Source organism: Lonchura striata, chromosome 6, assembly GCF_046129695.1.
Source record: "Lonchura striata isolate bLonStr1 chromosome 6, bLonStr1.mat, whole genome shotgun sequence".
Lineage (NCBI taxonomy): Eukaryota > Metazoa > Chordata > Aves > Passeriformes > Estrildidae > Lonchura > Lonchura striata.
This window is the reverse complement of record NC_134608.1, coordinates 46,421,717-46,437,247: the sequence shown is the minus strand read 5'-3', so window position 1 is coordinate 46,437,247 and position 15,531 is coordinate 46,421,717. Positions and strand designations below refer to the sequence as shown.

Below are 15,531 nucleotides of genomic sequence, written 5' to 3'. Positions count from 1 at the left end.
AGGCTGTAGGTGGTGAGGTGCATGGGGATTACCTGTGGTGATGTTTTTCTTATGACTGTCCAGAGGACTGGAGGTAGTACACTGATACCAACCTAGAGGGAAAGGCATTTTTTTTTTTTTTTTTAATCAAATGGGAATACCAGGGTTTGTGATTTTTACAATCTTGGAGGTTTAGGTAACTCTCTGAACCTCCATTCCTGTCATGCAAAACATCCCTGGAGGAGTTACTTCCTTTCCTACAGCAAAGCTATCTGGGACCACTTTAGCCAGGGCAGGACTGTGTTTTCTTGCCCTCTAGCCCCTCTTCAGTGGGTGCTGGCATCCAACTTCAGACACCCAGCCAGGGGAGTGCTCCCAGTCTCCTCAGTCCAAGGCACAGAGGCGGGGTAAGGTGCCCCCTTCTCACCCTGAAGCACAACCAGGAGATGCCTGGGAGGCTTTCGGCCCCGCGGGACCAGTGACTGCATCCCTGGGAGGGGTTAAGCCAGGTCATGTATGTGCAAGGCTGATTGTATTCCAGACCTATGCTCTAAACCTCCCTGTTTAGCAACGCTGTCGTCAGACAGCTTGTTTTCCCGATTCTATAATTACCCTGAGGAGCTTCCCCTCCCCCTCTGGCCATGTTTTTTAACCATTGGACCCAGAAAAGGCAAGCAAAGGGGTCAAAGGCAGAGTGGGCAGAGGAGAAGAGGAGTAGAGAGGAGCAGCCCTATGGTTGCTATGCCTTAGAAAACTGCTGTGTAGTTTCATTTCTCATTTCTGGAAGGTCAAGGGGAGGAAGGCAACTTCCCCAGTAAGAGATCCTGGCCACTGGCCACTGCCCAGTTAGTTTCCTTCCTTTTGAGAAATCTACCTCCCCTCATCCACCTCCCCCTTTTCGCTGGGCCTGTGCTGCGTGCTTGCAAAAGGTCGTCACTGGCAATTATTACCAGGTCCCAGTGCTGGGTGGAGAGAGGAACTGCTGGCCCTGCCCAGCTGGGCTTGTGCCAGGCTATAGGCACTGTCCTGACAGGGTATGTAGGTGCTGGACAGGGACTCATCCTGCTCCCTGCTCTTGCAGGAGGATTACATGAGTCTCTCCAACCCATTGCAGCAGATGTTTTTCCAGTGAGTGCTGTGGCAATGTGAAGTGAGGCTGACACGGGTGGGCATTTCTCCCTGGGTGATGCACCTCTTGTCTGATAAATAGGGGCTGGAGGCAGGATGGGTGATATCCTGGCCAGGAGGAGCACCTGGGAAAAAGTGACAAGGAGCAGCAGCTGATACATGGAATATATTTCTGCACTATGGATGTTGCCTTTTATCTCTCTGTTTGCCAGCTGCCCCCTGCCCCAGGTGCCAGCCCCTATACTGGTTTTGGCAAAAGGGTGCAGAAAATGGGGAGAGAGCAGAGAGGAGGATGCTGCCTGAGGAATGGTGGCTGCAGGTGGCATCTCCATGTGGCTGGACTTCACACTGGTGGAGGAAGGGGGCTGCTGGCTATCTGTGCTTGCTTGTCTTTTGCTGAGGATCAGAGGGGTGTGGGATGCTGGTAAGCCTCCTGCACTGAGATCTACTTGGTGGTGTCATGCCCAGCTTCCCACCTGGTCATCCCAGGAGCTCTGAACTGAAATCTCAGTCCAAACACATAATGAAGGACACTGGCATTACCAAAATAACTTGTGTGCAGGGCTGTTGGAAACCTGAGGGAGATGGACAGCCAAAGGGGCAGTGAGAAAAGGCAAACTTTGTTTTGTGCGTTTCTGGGTCAGGGGGAGGTTGAGTACTGCATCCCCTAATTCACTACATGCTTCCTGCAGCATCCCCCTTGCCCACTGCCCCTGAATGACCCAGTGACCCCGGTAGAGTGACTAGGTCCCTCCCAGTAGACCCCCAGCCACATCCACTGGAGCAGGTCACAGCTGGATCACCCACCAACACGGGTAGAGCACTGCTGGTGCAGTGGCAGTGGGACACAGAGGGTTCTCCACGCCTGGCAGGCGTTGGCACTGGCCACCAGCATCATGCGCCCTCTCTTGTAGTGACAGTGGTGGCAAATGTGGGGGACCACAGATCCCCCTGGGGACGTGCTGTGGTAGTCACTTCCCGAGCATGGCTTGTGGGGGAAGGCTGCTTCTCTCTTCCAGCCTAGTTGGAGCACGCTTTGAATTTTATCCAACCTCTGACCCACATCTGATAATAATCAAACCGTATTTGTTACAACAACAAGGCTCGTTAGGAGGCTGGCTCCGCTCGGGGTGGGGGGGAGGAGACAGCACTTAGTTAATGCCAATGACCTCATCTCATGTGATGTCATTCAAAGGAAAAACACTGAAGTCACTCACATATGGCTCAGCCTGGGGTTTTTCAGCCCATAAAGCTTCAGATTTTCAAAGGCACAATACATGCCCCCCCTTCTCTCCCCCGCTTACTATAATCCTGAATGATTTTCTGGAGGCCTGGGCTCAGAGCAATAAACTCGTAAGGAGCTGTGTGGAGATGTATTAAGGAGTTCTGCGGGTGGGAAGCGGGGGACGAGTAATTTTCTCCCCCAGAACAAATGCAAATAAGAAAATACATCACTCCCCACCTGCTTCAGAAGCCCCTAGAGATGGATAGACCTCCAGTGAGACCAGGAAAGGCTATTCCAACATGTCCCATCTTGCTGGAGTTTTGCACGTGAGAAGGCTTTGGCAGAGGGTACATATCCTCCAAACTGTGATCCTGCTTTGCTGGGACCAAGCAGATAACTCTATCTGACATGGTCACACACAGGTGTGAGCAGCCCAGTGCCAGCAGCCCCTTTTCCTGCCAGCTGTTGGGACCCATTCATTGTCAGCTTTTTGGGACCACTCCAGGAAGAGCATCCTCCTGGGTGATGCTCTCAGTGGAGACATTAAGGGACAAGATGAGCTCGTCATTAGAGACCTGCTGTCTTGTCCCCAGCTCTGTTCTGCACCAGAGAGCCCCGGAGAAGTTATTTAATCTTTTGTGGCTAGGGAAACTGAGATTGTGGCATTGCCCTGCCTGGTGCTGGGGTTCAGAGTTACACATCACTCAGGGGATACACGTTGGTCCTGTCAGGAGCTGCTGTGGGGAGGGGGTGCACCCGTGGAGTGCCTTCACGGTACGAGGAGCAGCAGGGAGCCGGGATGGAGTGAAGTGCTGCATCCCCGCTTCGTTGTGGGGGTTTGATCGCACACCGCCCTGGCAGGTGCTAAAATGAGGTGTGGGCATGAGCTTCCTCCCACCGCGTTCCCGTGCCCATATTAACTGCGCGGGGCCAAAGCCGGCGCGGTGCAGCGATCCATCTCCCGCCGCGGCCGCTCGCTGCGGGGGGCTTCGTGCAGGCGAGAAAATCGCGGTTGCGCCTTTAAGCGGGGAGCGGAGCATATGTCAGCCCGGCGTTGTGCTGCGTGTCTGTGTGCTGAGTAAGGAATGCGGCCGCATGCCTGACCCGTTAGCTATGAGCGCGGTACGGGCGCGCAGCGAGCGCGGCGGCGGATGGGGCGGCTGCTCCCGGGCTGAGCTCACTCGGGCTGGAGCGGGCGGCGAAGAGGGGGGCGGCCGGGGAAAGGGGGCTACGCCGAGCCCCCCTACCCCGCTCGGCTTTTTTTTAATGGTTTTTGTTTTTTCAGCCTGAAGGCTGGAGCCGGGGGGAGGCTGGCATTGCTCTGCTGTAGGGAGCTTTTTTGGTTTTTTTAGTATTTTGTTTGCCCGCCAGCTGTTGTTTGGCGACGGTGAGAGGTGCCCCCGCGAGCCGCAGCCCAGCTGCCTGGATGCCCGTGGATGTAATGATTGCTCCCTCCGAGGACCAGTTCTGGACAGACATGCGCGAGGGGCAGATGAAGCTGAAAATAAGGGTGCGGAGGATGAAGGAGAGCAGGGACAAGAGAGGTTTGTCAGCCGGCCCGGCGCCTTTCCTTCCGATGGGGACGGAGAGGGAAGAGGGGTCTGCGCCGCCGGAGCCCTGCTTTGCCCGGGGGCCGGAGATCGCCTTTGCCGAGTGGCCGGCGGGGAGCGGAGCGCGGTGCTGGCGGTACAAAGAGCGCAGGCAGCTGGCGAGCGGGGAGATGGAAGCGAGCGGGGAGCGTGCGGAGGGGAGCGGAGCGGAGCCGTGGCCGGTCCCCAGCTAGGGGCGATGTGCGCAGCGCTGGCGGAGGCGGCCGGGCTGGGACGGGAGCTGCGCGGAGAGGGCAGCTCCTTCAGGCAGGTGAGCGGCAGCCTGCAGCGGGCAGACGCATCTGCAGCGGCCGCGGCGCTAGGCAGCCCTCCCACCCCGTGCGGGGTCCGGTGAGACTGGCTGGCCGCGGGACCGCTCCGGGCTCCCCTGAACCTTTCGCCGTCCAGGCAAGCTTGGCGAGGGCGCGGACGGAGCGGAGAAGGGAAGGGGGAAGGCTGCGGGAGCCAGGAGGATCTGGCACCAGCATCTCTGCGCCTTCGGGCGCCGGGTTGCGGGGGCGGGGGGCACCGGGCACAGGAGAGTGTGCGGGGCAAGGACGGGCGAGGACGGCGGGGAGAACAAGGGGCCATCGGCTCCGAGCGCTGCGCTGCTGCCCGCCGGAGCCATTTCGCTTCCCCAGCGCAGCCCTGTCTGCCCATCTTGGGTGGTTTCTTTCCGAAAGGGGTTTTGCAGTGTTTCTACCCCCCAGTGACAGGGCGAAGGGCACGCGGAGGAAGGGGATATTAGCTGGAACAGCTTAAAAATATGCCGAGCCTGGGATGACCTAGATTACCGAAGGGTTGAATCAAGCAACTTCCCCTCCATCACCACTTAAAATGGGAGGCTGCTAAAAGTGCTTGACAGGCTTTTGTAGCATGAAGCACATAACCCAGTGATGGTGTCATTAGTAATAAGTCACTCCTGGAAATGACACATTTTTCTTTACTTAGAACGAGTAACGCTGGTCCAAAGCAGGCACAGTCACCAGAGGAAAATCAAGCTCAACAGCTCGAGGAGTGTGTCCGTGGTTGTGTAGGCGGAGGGCTTCCTTTCTGCTTTTCCTTTTCCTAAAGATGTTTTTTGTTTCTTTGGGAGAATGGGAGCAGGCTCTGGGACCAACTTGCAAGGCATGGGGGGCTGGCACAGGTTGGGAGGCAGCAGGGCACTGTAGCAGCAGATGGACAGGGGCTGTTCGGGGTGACCGCTGGGGAAACAGGGAGTGCACATGAATCCATAATAGGGCTGATTCATCGGCTTTCTCATCCCCACTGCCTGGGAAAAAAAAAAAAAAAATAAAAGAACGAGACAACAGTGGGGTGATGAAATTTTGTACCAAATGAGGGGATGGGGAAACCTGGGCAAGGTAGTGGAAAAATAGGCTGGTTGAAAACTGGACATCTCTCTCCAATGCGCTGAGATGGGGGGACATGAAAGAGCATCAGCCAGGAGAGGGCAAGCTGGGCAGGCTGTGGAGCACCAGGATTTCAGCAGGCTTGTGGGAAGGATGCGGAAGCAAATGGGCTGTGTCCACATCAGGCATTGCTGGGAGGGATGGGCTGAATCAAAGTGGGGGACTACAGTACCCGGGGAAACAGTGAGGATGGAGGCGGGGGGAAATTCAGGCACGTCCCAGGCAGCAGGAAATGCTGACAAAGCCCCGGAGCTCCCTGGAGCACAGTGAGTAAGGGTGGCAGTAAGCAGTGTTTCATCATGCCGCCCGGCTTAGCTGCCAGCACCAACAGGCTCCCACCCAGCACGAGAGTCAGGGAGATGGCGTTTTGCAAAGAGGGATTTTCCCAGCGGCTCTGGGGGTTGATGTGCAGCTTGCCAGGCTCCTCCATTTTCTGTCCTTCAGTTCAACCTGCAGCAGAGATGCTCAGCCGAGCACTAAGGCTCATTGTCATAAGAAGGCTGAGCATAATGCAGGTGAGGGGTTTTGCAGGTCCCCACAGCTCTTGTCATCTCCTGCTGTACCTCAGTTCAGCAAGGTGCTTTAACACTTGGGGGTGGATGGGTCAGAGTGCTGGGAGCAGCACAGCCCCGAGGGCTGGGCTGATGAAGAGGGGGTATCCAGGCACCACCCTGGGCACCAAGAGAACGCAGCAGTGGGGAGCCATGCGGCGTGGCGGCTGCTCCAGCAGCAAGCCGAGGCGCGTGTTCGCTTGCATGCCCCGCTGCTCCTTGCCACGTGCCGCCCTGGCAGCAGCTCCCAGCCACCACAGGCATTTTAATGAGAGCCGGGCAGAGCCTGGCCTCTCTCAGCCCCCTCAGCTGCCAGGAGCTTTAGCGGGGCAGAGGGTCTCCAGCAAAGCACAGGCGCGAAGCTCTTTGGTGAGGCTGCGGGCTGCCGCAAAACCTCTGGCAGCAGCCTGGGGAGCCGGTCCCTGAACAGCTCCGGCTGCTGCTCTCTGACTCTCATTATTGCAGCGATGAGGGTGGGCTGTAAAACACATCTTTAATACCCCTGCAGGTCTCCTTCTAGCTTCTGGTGTGAGAGCTGGAGGTGAGGAGTGGGGTGTGGTGGCTGCTGGCCCAGGGAAGACTTCCAGTTCTGGATCCCCTCCTCTTTGCTGCCACAAACTGATGGCACAGCAGAGTGACGTGTCACCTCTTCCCTGTTTCTTGGTGGGGACCTTTGAGCCTGCAATGCACAGCGGAGGCTGCTGAACAGGACATGCTGCTCAGTGTGTTCCATGGGGAATTTCTATGAGACTCATGAGGCTGGGCTCATAGCTCTCTTGGAGAGAAGTTTTGGGATTAGACAGGTGCCCTGGGCAGCTCTTTCACAGCTTCTTGCAGTCAGCAGGGCACAGCATTAAGGCCAGAGCTGTTGGGTTTTTCAGAGGCCTCTGAAGGAGGCGGTGAGTCCATGGGGCTGGAGATGAATGCACAGAGTGCAGCCATCAGAGCAAGGTGTCAGAGGTTTCTCAAGCTCCAGCTCCACTTTACAGCTCCAGCCTCAAAAGATGGCCCCAGTGCAAGGAGGGACACAGGGAACAACAGGGAGCTGGAATATCCATGCTTCATGTGTCCCACATCTTCCTTTTATCCTCAGCAGTGTCTGTTAACATTTCATGCAGCTTAATGGATTGTAAATCCCTAAAGCTAAGGCTTACCACCAGAAGGAAAATAATGCCATACCATATCCCTGTCCCTAGCCAGGACTTTGTCACCTTCTATGTCACCTTCTCTGCGCCACCACTGCTGCCCAGCCTTGGCAGAGAAGGGCACAGTGCAACTCAGAGGTGACAGATTTTTCCTGCGACATTGTCAGTGACCAGCTATGACTAGGATGTCCCCAAAAACCACCTGAAGATGACAGCCAGGGCAGTGGAGGGTTCCTCAGCTATGTCATGGTCCCAGCTCAGGAGTGCAACATCTCTGTCCTTACATCTTGTAATCTCCTTCCATGTCTGTGTTTCTGTTCATTTCGGTTGCAGCTGTCTCAGGGCTGTAGGCAGGCAGTGGTGCAGGGCTGGCAGAGGGCCTCCCTGTGCAGTTTGCTGCTGGAGGGGAGGAGTCACACGGCTCCCAACAGTTGCAGCACTGCAGGTACCACAGGAGCCTGCTCAAAGATGCTGCTGGCATCTTCCCCCTGGCCTGATGGACAGGCTCGGGGAGATTCCCAGGCTGTTTGCCTTCCCTCTGCAGCATCTGTTCTCACAATAAATCCAGCTTCACTGAGTGGTTATCATAGATGTTTAGCTGGAAAATGTGCAGAGGGGAGGGCCTAGCAAAGATGGGGATAGGGGAGAAGTTGTGTTTTCCCCTCTTCTCTGTTTGACGGAAGGCTCATGCAGAGCAGGGCTGGGGGCTGGCCCAGAGGGGTCTCTGCAGGACACAGCAGGAGGTAGAAGAGTGGTCAGCACCCTGTGAGTGAAACCTCAGGTGAGGGAGACACAAAGTCTCCATTATTGCACTCTTCTGGCACTAAGTTGCTGCAACACTGTGCCTCTGTGTGGTTTTCACTTGCAGGAGGGTGATTTTCACTTCCTAGGCCTCCTAGAACCTGCCTGATGCTGGTTCTTGGCTCCTCTTTCCTCCATTTTCAGCAGTAGCAGTGAAGGCATCCCCACGTTTTATTCTGGTTCCCTTCCCTTCCAGTTCCCACTTCTCTTCCTGGGCACTATCTCTGCCTCAGGTAATTGCAGTAGGCAGGCAGACAGTATTCTTTCCAGAGAATGGTTTTGAGAGCCCTCCATGCTGGAACCATGAGCAGCTCACTGGGCCGTGCCACACAAGGACCAGCTCCTCCCCAGCAAGCCTTCACCAGGGTAGGGGAGCATCCAAGAAACCAGAGATCCCCAAACACCCATTCTATGACAGATACAAATCCTTCCTGAGCTTAATTCCACACGTGCCAAGAGAAATGGTGCTCCTGGCATGAGCATTGTGAATAAAGAGGAAAGGCTAGAACTGGTGCTACCCTGGCTCCTCACCTCATTGTGCTCTGCTGCTCTCTCCCAGCAAAACCTGGGATCCATGGCCTGAGGCATAGAGGGGAGGAAAGCCCAAGTATCAGTTGGAGCCCAGCCAGGGACATTCACTGCCTTTGGGATTATTTGAAGAGCTGCTTCACTTTCTAAAAATGAAAGGCACGCTGGAGCAGCCGCTGCAGGGAGGGGTGAGCATCGCTTCCATGTTGGGATGGTGTCAAGTACCTGGCCCCATCTCTAGGGTTTCCCCCAAGCCCAGACTGCCCTCAGCAGCTGCAAGTATGGGGGAAATGAGGACAGGAGGGCTGGGAGCATGCCTGGACTCCCAGACACAGGGCAGGGTTGAGGCTTTGCTTAGTACAAGTCAGGTGAGCTATGGGCATCATGTCAGGTGCCAGCATCCTCCAGTTGTGGCAGCCTGACCAGGTAGTCTCTGCAGCTGAGGGTGCTGCTGCCACCCTACAAACATCCCTGCCTGCTTCACAGCCTCCTTAGTTCCTGCCTGGAGTTCCCCAGGCAAGGCTGGCAGAGGACCTGCTGCCAGCTGAATGTGGTGGGGGTAGGCAGTGGGGAGAGAGCAGCATGCCCTGACCTGTTTGAACTATGAGATCACCTTAAAGAGCCGTACAAACCCATCCTGATGGATGTGAGTGAGTGCAAGATGCTGGGCACCTATGGACCAGAGCAGGCACTGATACCTGGGGCTGCATTTGTGTGTGCCCTGCTCCCCAAAAATGTGCTGTGTTCCTTCAGAAAAATTCCCATGTTTCACACAAGCTTGGGTTCAGATCTGTGCCCCACTCAAACTCAAGTGCTGCAGGCTTCTCTAGGGGAAACTGAAGGAAACACTTCCCAAGGGTTTCATCCCCCAGGCATCAGCACAGGGCAAAGCAGGGAGGTGGCATGTGTCCATGCAGAGCTCTGGCTAGTGATGGACAGTCCTTGGCACAGTAACCAGAGCTATGCTGCACCTGTGCTGGGCCTCCTGCTTTTGCTCTGATTTAATGTCCCAGTTGAGCGGTGATGTCATTTTGGAGGGAGCAAGAGGAAAGGAAGTGCTGGAGAAGATAAGGTGCTTTAACTCTACCCTTCCTGTCTTGACTGGGTTTTAAAGCTGGGAGGTGTGTTAGCTGCCAGGCAAGAAAACAGAGGGGAGGAAAGAGGTTTGTTGAAGGACACCTTTTCCTTAGGCCAGTGGGAGCTGACACCAGGAGGTGCTGAGATGGAATGTGATGGAGTATCTTGGATGTTCCCAAGTGGTGTGAGCATTTATTTTGTGCACTGCTTTGGCTTCTCTATCACTTTCATCTCACAAACATGTCAGATGGGTTGTCTGCAGCACCAGTCATGCCTCTCTCTAGAGTGTGGGTGCCACACCAGCAGCCAGAAAGGTGTTCCAGGAGGATCAGCAGAAATGTTGCCAAAATGCTGGAGAAGGTAAATTGAGAATATGCCAAGGCTGCCCTGCTTCGAAGGGGAGAGGGACTGGCTCCTTAAAAGGTCTTGTTTAGCTGTGGAGATGGGCCAGGGATTCTCAGGGTGCTCAGTCCAGAGACTTGGGGTTTCAAAAGGATCTTGTGGGAGCATACTGGTCCCTTTGACAGTCAAAGGCAGTCAAGCTCCCAAGTCCTCTCTGCCCTTTGGGTGATGTCAAGCTGCATCTGCTCATTCGCATGACTGGGAAAACCTCAAGGGAGACTTGAGGCAGATATGACTCAGGCTCCTCTCCACCGCAGGAAGCTGCCACCCAGATGTCCTCAGCTGGAGGGGAGTGGAATTAGGGCATTGCTAGCCAGACCAAGCTCTACCCTGGAGTACAGGATCAGCAAGTGAGAGCACATCAGGATCAGTGGTCTTTTGCAACTGTGAAGGACATGCAACAGCACCGGGGGTTTTCCAGCTCTCCTTGCTGCCTGCTGTGCAAGCAGGGCAAGGCTTGCAGCCCTGCTCAAGCTTTCAGGACTGGCTATCAGGCTTTTGACCACGCTAGACACTGTGACAATACCTCTGGCTGTCACATGCCAGCTACTGCAACCTCAGCTGAAGGTTTTCTTTAAACTCTGGGCTTCAAGATGCTCAAGCTGAGTGTGACTGCTCAGCAGTTTGGTGCAATAAACTGGACACTGATTGCTGTCACATTCAGCAAGGTCAGAGCATGAAAAACAACAGTGGCTTGCAAGTACCATTATGCCACCATGGTGTGGCAGAAATCATGGGATTGGCAGGGCTGGGCAGAAGGGGCATCTCTCAGAAATCGTGATGTGTAAGCTTAGCCGATGCAGCAAGGTTTGGGCTGACCTCCCAGACCCCAGAACTTTGCATCTCAATGGGTTTGCTTGTCGTCATCCTGCCCTGGTGGATTTTGGTATCAGAAGGTGATCCTGTCCTCAGAATAGCAGGGAGCCAAGAAAAGGACTGTCTCTTCCTGTTATTTGTCTGAATGAAGTTGAGAAGAGCCAATTTCATTGGCAAGGGTGTGGGATGCCTCACATGTGCATTAATATCCAGCTGCAAGAGTGAAAAGTCAGAGCTGGTTCTCCATTCCTTTCTGTGTGTGTGTGTGTGTGTCACGGCCATCACAATGTATGTGCACTGGTTAGTCATGGCTGGTGGCTTGTTGCTCCTGGAGGCTCTGTTCTCAGGGCTGCAGGGTTATCAACTGCTTTGTCTCCACCCAGGCCTCGGATTGCCAGGTACTGATGATCTCAGCCTTGCTGCTCCAAGCTCAATGTCCCAATTTTCTCCACAGGAGGCTTTGCCACCTTCTCATCCTGCTTCCCAGGGCTCTGCGAGGGGAAGCCAGCTGCCATCCTGCCAATGAGCATCTCCCAGCCATGCTTGCCTGTGGCCAACGTTGGCCCCACGCGCATCCTGCCACATCTCTACCTGGGCTCCCAGAAGGATGTCCTGAACAAGGTACAGCCCTGTTGAGGGGACATGTTTGCCCTGTCCCATTGGGGGCTCCAGCCATGCAGAGGGGTGAAGGTATTAAGGATTCCTCTCCTTCCCAGTGGGAAGACCACACAGTGCCCTTTAAAAGGTGCCAGAAAGGCTGTGCTGTGATGTCACACCAGGGAAGAAATTTTGTTTAAAGGAAAAGTAATGATGAGAAGAAAGAAAGAGGAATTGCAGGTAAAGTGCTGCCAACTGCATCTGCCTACTGCAGCCGTGAGGGAGCCAGCCAGGCATCCTCATCCATGGCAGGCAAGGAGGGAGAGGGCTCATGACACCAGACTGGAGCTGGAGACAGAAAGGAGGGAGAGAGAAATTATGTACAGGGAGTAGAAGGAAATTAAAGAAAAAAATGACAAGAATGTGAGCCTGGGAGCTGGACTGGCTCCATCAAGCCTGCTGGAAGGGCAGGAACCGGCCTTTCCAGCAGGCTTGATGGAACCAGTCTGGGTCCAGAACCCTGGGGACCCAGGGCTGAAATCCTGGGGCCAAAATCCCGAGGAGCCAATGCCAGGCAGGGAAAATTATGGTCTTCTTCACTCCCTACCTCTTTGGAGGATTTTGTTCATGTTTTGGAACTGTGTTTTCTGCCATCCCCGCAATGAGGCCACGTGCTGGAGAAGAGAAGCATTGCCCACACAAGGCCTCACTCTGTTGCCTATAGATAGAGCATCTTCTGGCCACATTGGTTAACATAGGGTGCTACCAGTGACTCACTCCACCCTGTTGATGAGATGTCTCCTTTTTCCCTCAGCTGATACTTCCACAGCTTTCAGACAGAGTTTTTGCTAATTTTCTTTATTGTATTGTCCTATTCCTCTCATACTGGGGTTGTTAGGTTTTCCCCCTGGACCCCCTTTCCAAGTATCTTTGGCCTTCTTCACTTTACTTGGACCAAAATAAAGATCTGCTGAGGTTCAAACCTATGTCATCTAAATTGACACAGCTGGTCAATTCAGCTAGTCTCTGCTGTATTATCATCAACTAGGCCAAGGCAGCACTAGGAGACCCACAGGAGAAAATGCTGGGATGGGAAAAGGCAGGGAGTGTTCATGGCAAGACAGATCTTCAGTATGTGGTGCAGGCTGAACTCAGCTGATCATTTGATGGCTTCTTTCCCACCAGGACCTGATGACACAGAATGGGATAAGCTATGTCCTAAATGCCAGCAACTCCTGTCCCAAGCCAGACTTCATCTGTGATAGTCACTTCATGCGCATTCCGGTCAATGACAACTACTGTGAGAAGCTGCTTCCCTGGCTGGACAAGTCCATTGAATTCATTGGTGAGCTTTTCTTACGGTTGCAGACCCTCCAGTTCTCAGCCTTCACAACCTGAACTCTTCTGTCCTCCCTGGTCTTGCTCGCAGCAACTGCTGACCCCTCACGCAAAGGGGCTGGGGTCTGGGGAGGGAGGCTAGAACCATTTTGCTCACCATCATTGTTCTCTCTGTTTCCTCTGCCATGCTCCAGACAAAGCTAAGGTGTCCAGCTGCCAGGTGATTGTGCACTGCTTGGCTGGGATCTCCCGGTCAGCCACCATTGCCATCGCCTACATCATGAAGACCATGGGTATGTCATCTGATGATGCTTACAGGTGAGTTTTCCCCTGGGGGTACTGGGGGGCTTATGCCAGTATGCTTTACTCGAGGGAAGGAAAGCAGGCTAAGCCCAGAAGGAGAGGGTCAGGGCTCCTTGAAGCTCTGTCTTGCCTTGGCTAGGTCCCAGTAAAACCAAACCAAACCTCCCATCATAAAATGCACGCAACAAGGAATGGTTGGGAGTGGTAAAAGGGAGTGGGGAGGCAGTCCCAGCTCTAATCCTGGGGTATCTTAAGGCCCCATGGTTCCCCAAGATCCTTTTCTTGGAGGGTCTGGTCAAAGGTTCTTGATGATGCCTCTTCTCCCTAAAGAGGCCGAGAGAGTAGGGGTGGCCCACTGAGGGACCAAGCATCAACGGGGCTGTCTGTACCTCTCGGCAGGTTTGTTAAGGACCGTCGCCCGTCCATCTCGCCCAACTTCAACTTCCTGGGCCAGCTCCTGGAGTACGAGAGGAGCCTGAAGCTCCTCAAGGCCCTGAAGTCAAAGGGCGACTGGGGCGAGGGGGACGCCCAGCAGGACCCAGCAGAGGTGTCAGAGAGCAGCCGGCATCCCCTAACACCTACCTCAGAGAAGGCCGAGGATGCGCCGAGGAGCACCGGCTCGGCATCCCCCACCAGTGACCCCGAGCGGCAGGCCGGGACCCCGAAGGTGCTGTCGCCCACCAGCCTGCAGCAGGGGCTCAATGGCCTGCACCTCTCCTCCGAGCGCATCCAGGACACCAACCGCCTGAAACGCTCCTTCTCCCTGGACATCAAGTCCGCCTACTCCCCCGGCCTGCGGCAGGACCCCCCCGGGCCCCCTGGACCTGGGGAAGCGCCCAAACTCTGCAAGCTGGACAGCCCCTCGGGCTCGGGCAGCCTCAGCCCCTTCTCCCCGGGGGCGGACAGCCCCGACCGGCCCGCGGGGCCCGAGCTGCTGCTGGAGGCCAAGGTGCGGCAGCGGCGGAAGCACCGGCACGCGGCGGGCTCGCCGGCCCACGGGCTCGGCCCCGGCGGGAGCTGCGCCGCGCGCAAGAGCCCCGGCGCCGAGGACGGGCTGCCGCCGCGGCTCAGCCAGCCGCCCGCCGCGCCCGGCACCGCCGCCGCTGCCTGGAGCGGCGTGCACCTCGAGTCCCCCGGCGCTGCCTCGGGCGAGGCTGGCTGGTTCTTCGCCAAGGACTCCGGCGGCAGCGGCGGCAGCGGCGGCCTGTTTCCCAGCGCCGGCCCGTACCCGCCGCCGTTCGGCTGCGGCGCGGCGGCGGCCGGCTGCGAGATCAGACTGAGGGACAAGGCGCGGGCCGAGCCACGGGACGGGCGGCACAGCTGGCATGAGGAGGCCGGCGCCGAGAAGCAATTCAAGCGAAGGAGCTGCCAGATGGAATTCGAGGAAACCATGTCCGAGGGCAGGGCTCGCGAAGAGCTGGGCAAAATCAGCAAACAGTCCAGCTTTTCGGGCAGCATGGAGATCATCGAGGTGTCCTGACACTCACCTGGGGCGCTCGGAGACCTGGGCCGGGGCTGGGGCGGGGGGATATTTAAGCTGGGGGGAGCGGGAAGGGGGGCGGTGGGGTCGGGGGGTGTATTTATACTTGCGCGTGCATTTTCGGGAGCGCAAGCGCTGGAACCGAAGCGAAGGTGGACGAGTCTTTCCAGAGTCAGGAAACATAGCGGCGGATGCTTGGTGTCCCTCCTGCACTCACCCTGGTCCTTTCCCGCCCATCCCCAGGGCGCCCCAGCCCTCAGAGACCCGCACTCAAAATTTGGGCCTAAAACTCAAGTGGGAAGAGTTGGGGAAGTGGCAGGTATTGCAATTTTGGCTGTGGTGATGGGGCACAGCACCTGGAGGGGGGACCACAGCTGCCCCTTCCCTGCACCCTGGTGCACTAAGCATGCTCCGCTGTGTTTCTCTGGCTAAGTATCCTAAAAATGCTGCACTGGAGCAGCCCTATACATATATAAATATATATTATATATAATATAAAGAAAAAAAAAAACCCGAAAACACACACACAAAAGAAAAGGTAAATGGTTTTACTGCAATTTTTATTGAGACGTAAATAATATTTCAATTTTTTTGTTTTGTTTTTAATTTATTGAAGCTGTTCATTCTGGCAATGATTTGCAGACAATGTGGGGCGGTACTTTCAGCTCTATTTTTACTGTGTATGGTATTTAAATCTGAAATACGAGTTTCTAAGCAATATCTGAGGCCTGTGGCTCCTTCTATAGTTGATGTCCACAACATAGATTTCCCCCCTTATTTCTGGGCATACCAACAAGGGGACAGGAGACTCTTCTGGGCACTTTTTCTAGAAATTAACAAGTAAATGAGCAAACCATAAAACCTTCTTATGACACAAACTGAGCCAGAAAACTCTTCTGGAAGCTGCTGCCTCTTCTTCCCACCATGGTCTCTGTTCGTTTCCCCTCATCTCCATCCCAGCCAGTACCACCATCCCAGCCATCATCCCATCCCAAGCATTGTCCCCATTCTGGCCATCACCCAATCCCAGACATACCCCCTCTCCTCCCCTCCCTTCCTTTTGGCTGCCCATCCTCGCTGGAGGTGGGAGGGTGGGAGTCACCTGAAGTGGATGGAAGGCTGCAGGATGTCACCTCCAGCTGCGTGGGGAAAGTGTCGGA

General features: G+C 55.4%; 1 protein-coding gene across 4 annotated transcripts in view; it reads left to right on the top strand.

The window, feature by feature from the left end:
• The window catches only part of DUSP8 (dual specificity phosphatase 8), a 40,641-nt gene extending 26,241 nt beyond the window's left edge, over positions 1–14,400 (top strand). For all 4 annotated transcript variants that reach the window (XM_031505058.2, XM_031505059.2, XM_031505057.2 and 1 more), the window contains exons 4-7: positions 11,108–11,274; positions 12,436–12,595; positions 12,783–12,906; positions 13,291–14,400. In XM_031505058.2, coding sequence (XP_031360918.2) covers positions 11,108–11,274; positions 12,436–12,595; positions 12,783–12,906; positions 13,291–14,371 — 1,532 coding nt within the window. In that variant the 3' untranslated portion in view covers positions 14,372–14,400. The remainder of the gene's footprint in view (positions 1–11,107; positions 11,275–12,435; positions 12,596–12,782; positions 12,907–13,290) is intronic.
• The last annotated feature ends 1,131 nt before the right edge of the window (positions 14,401–15,531 follow it).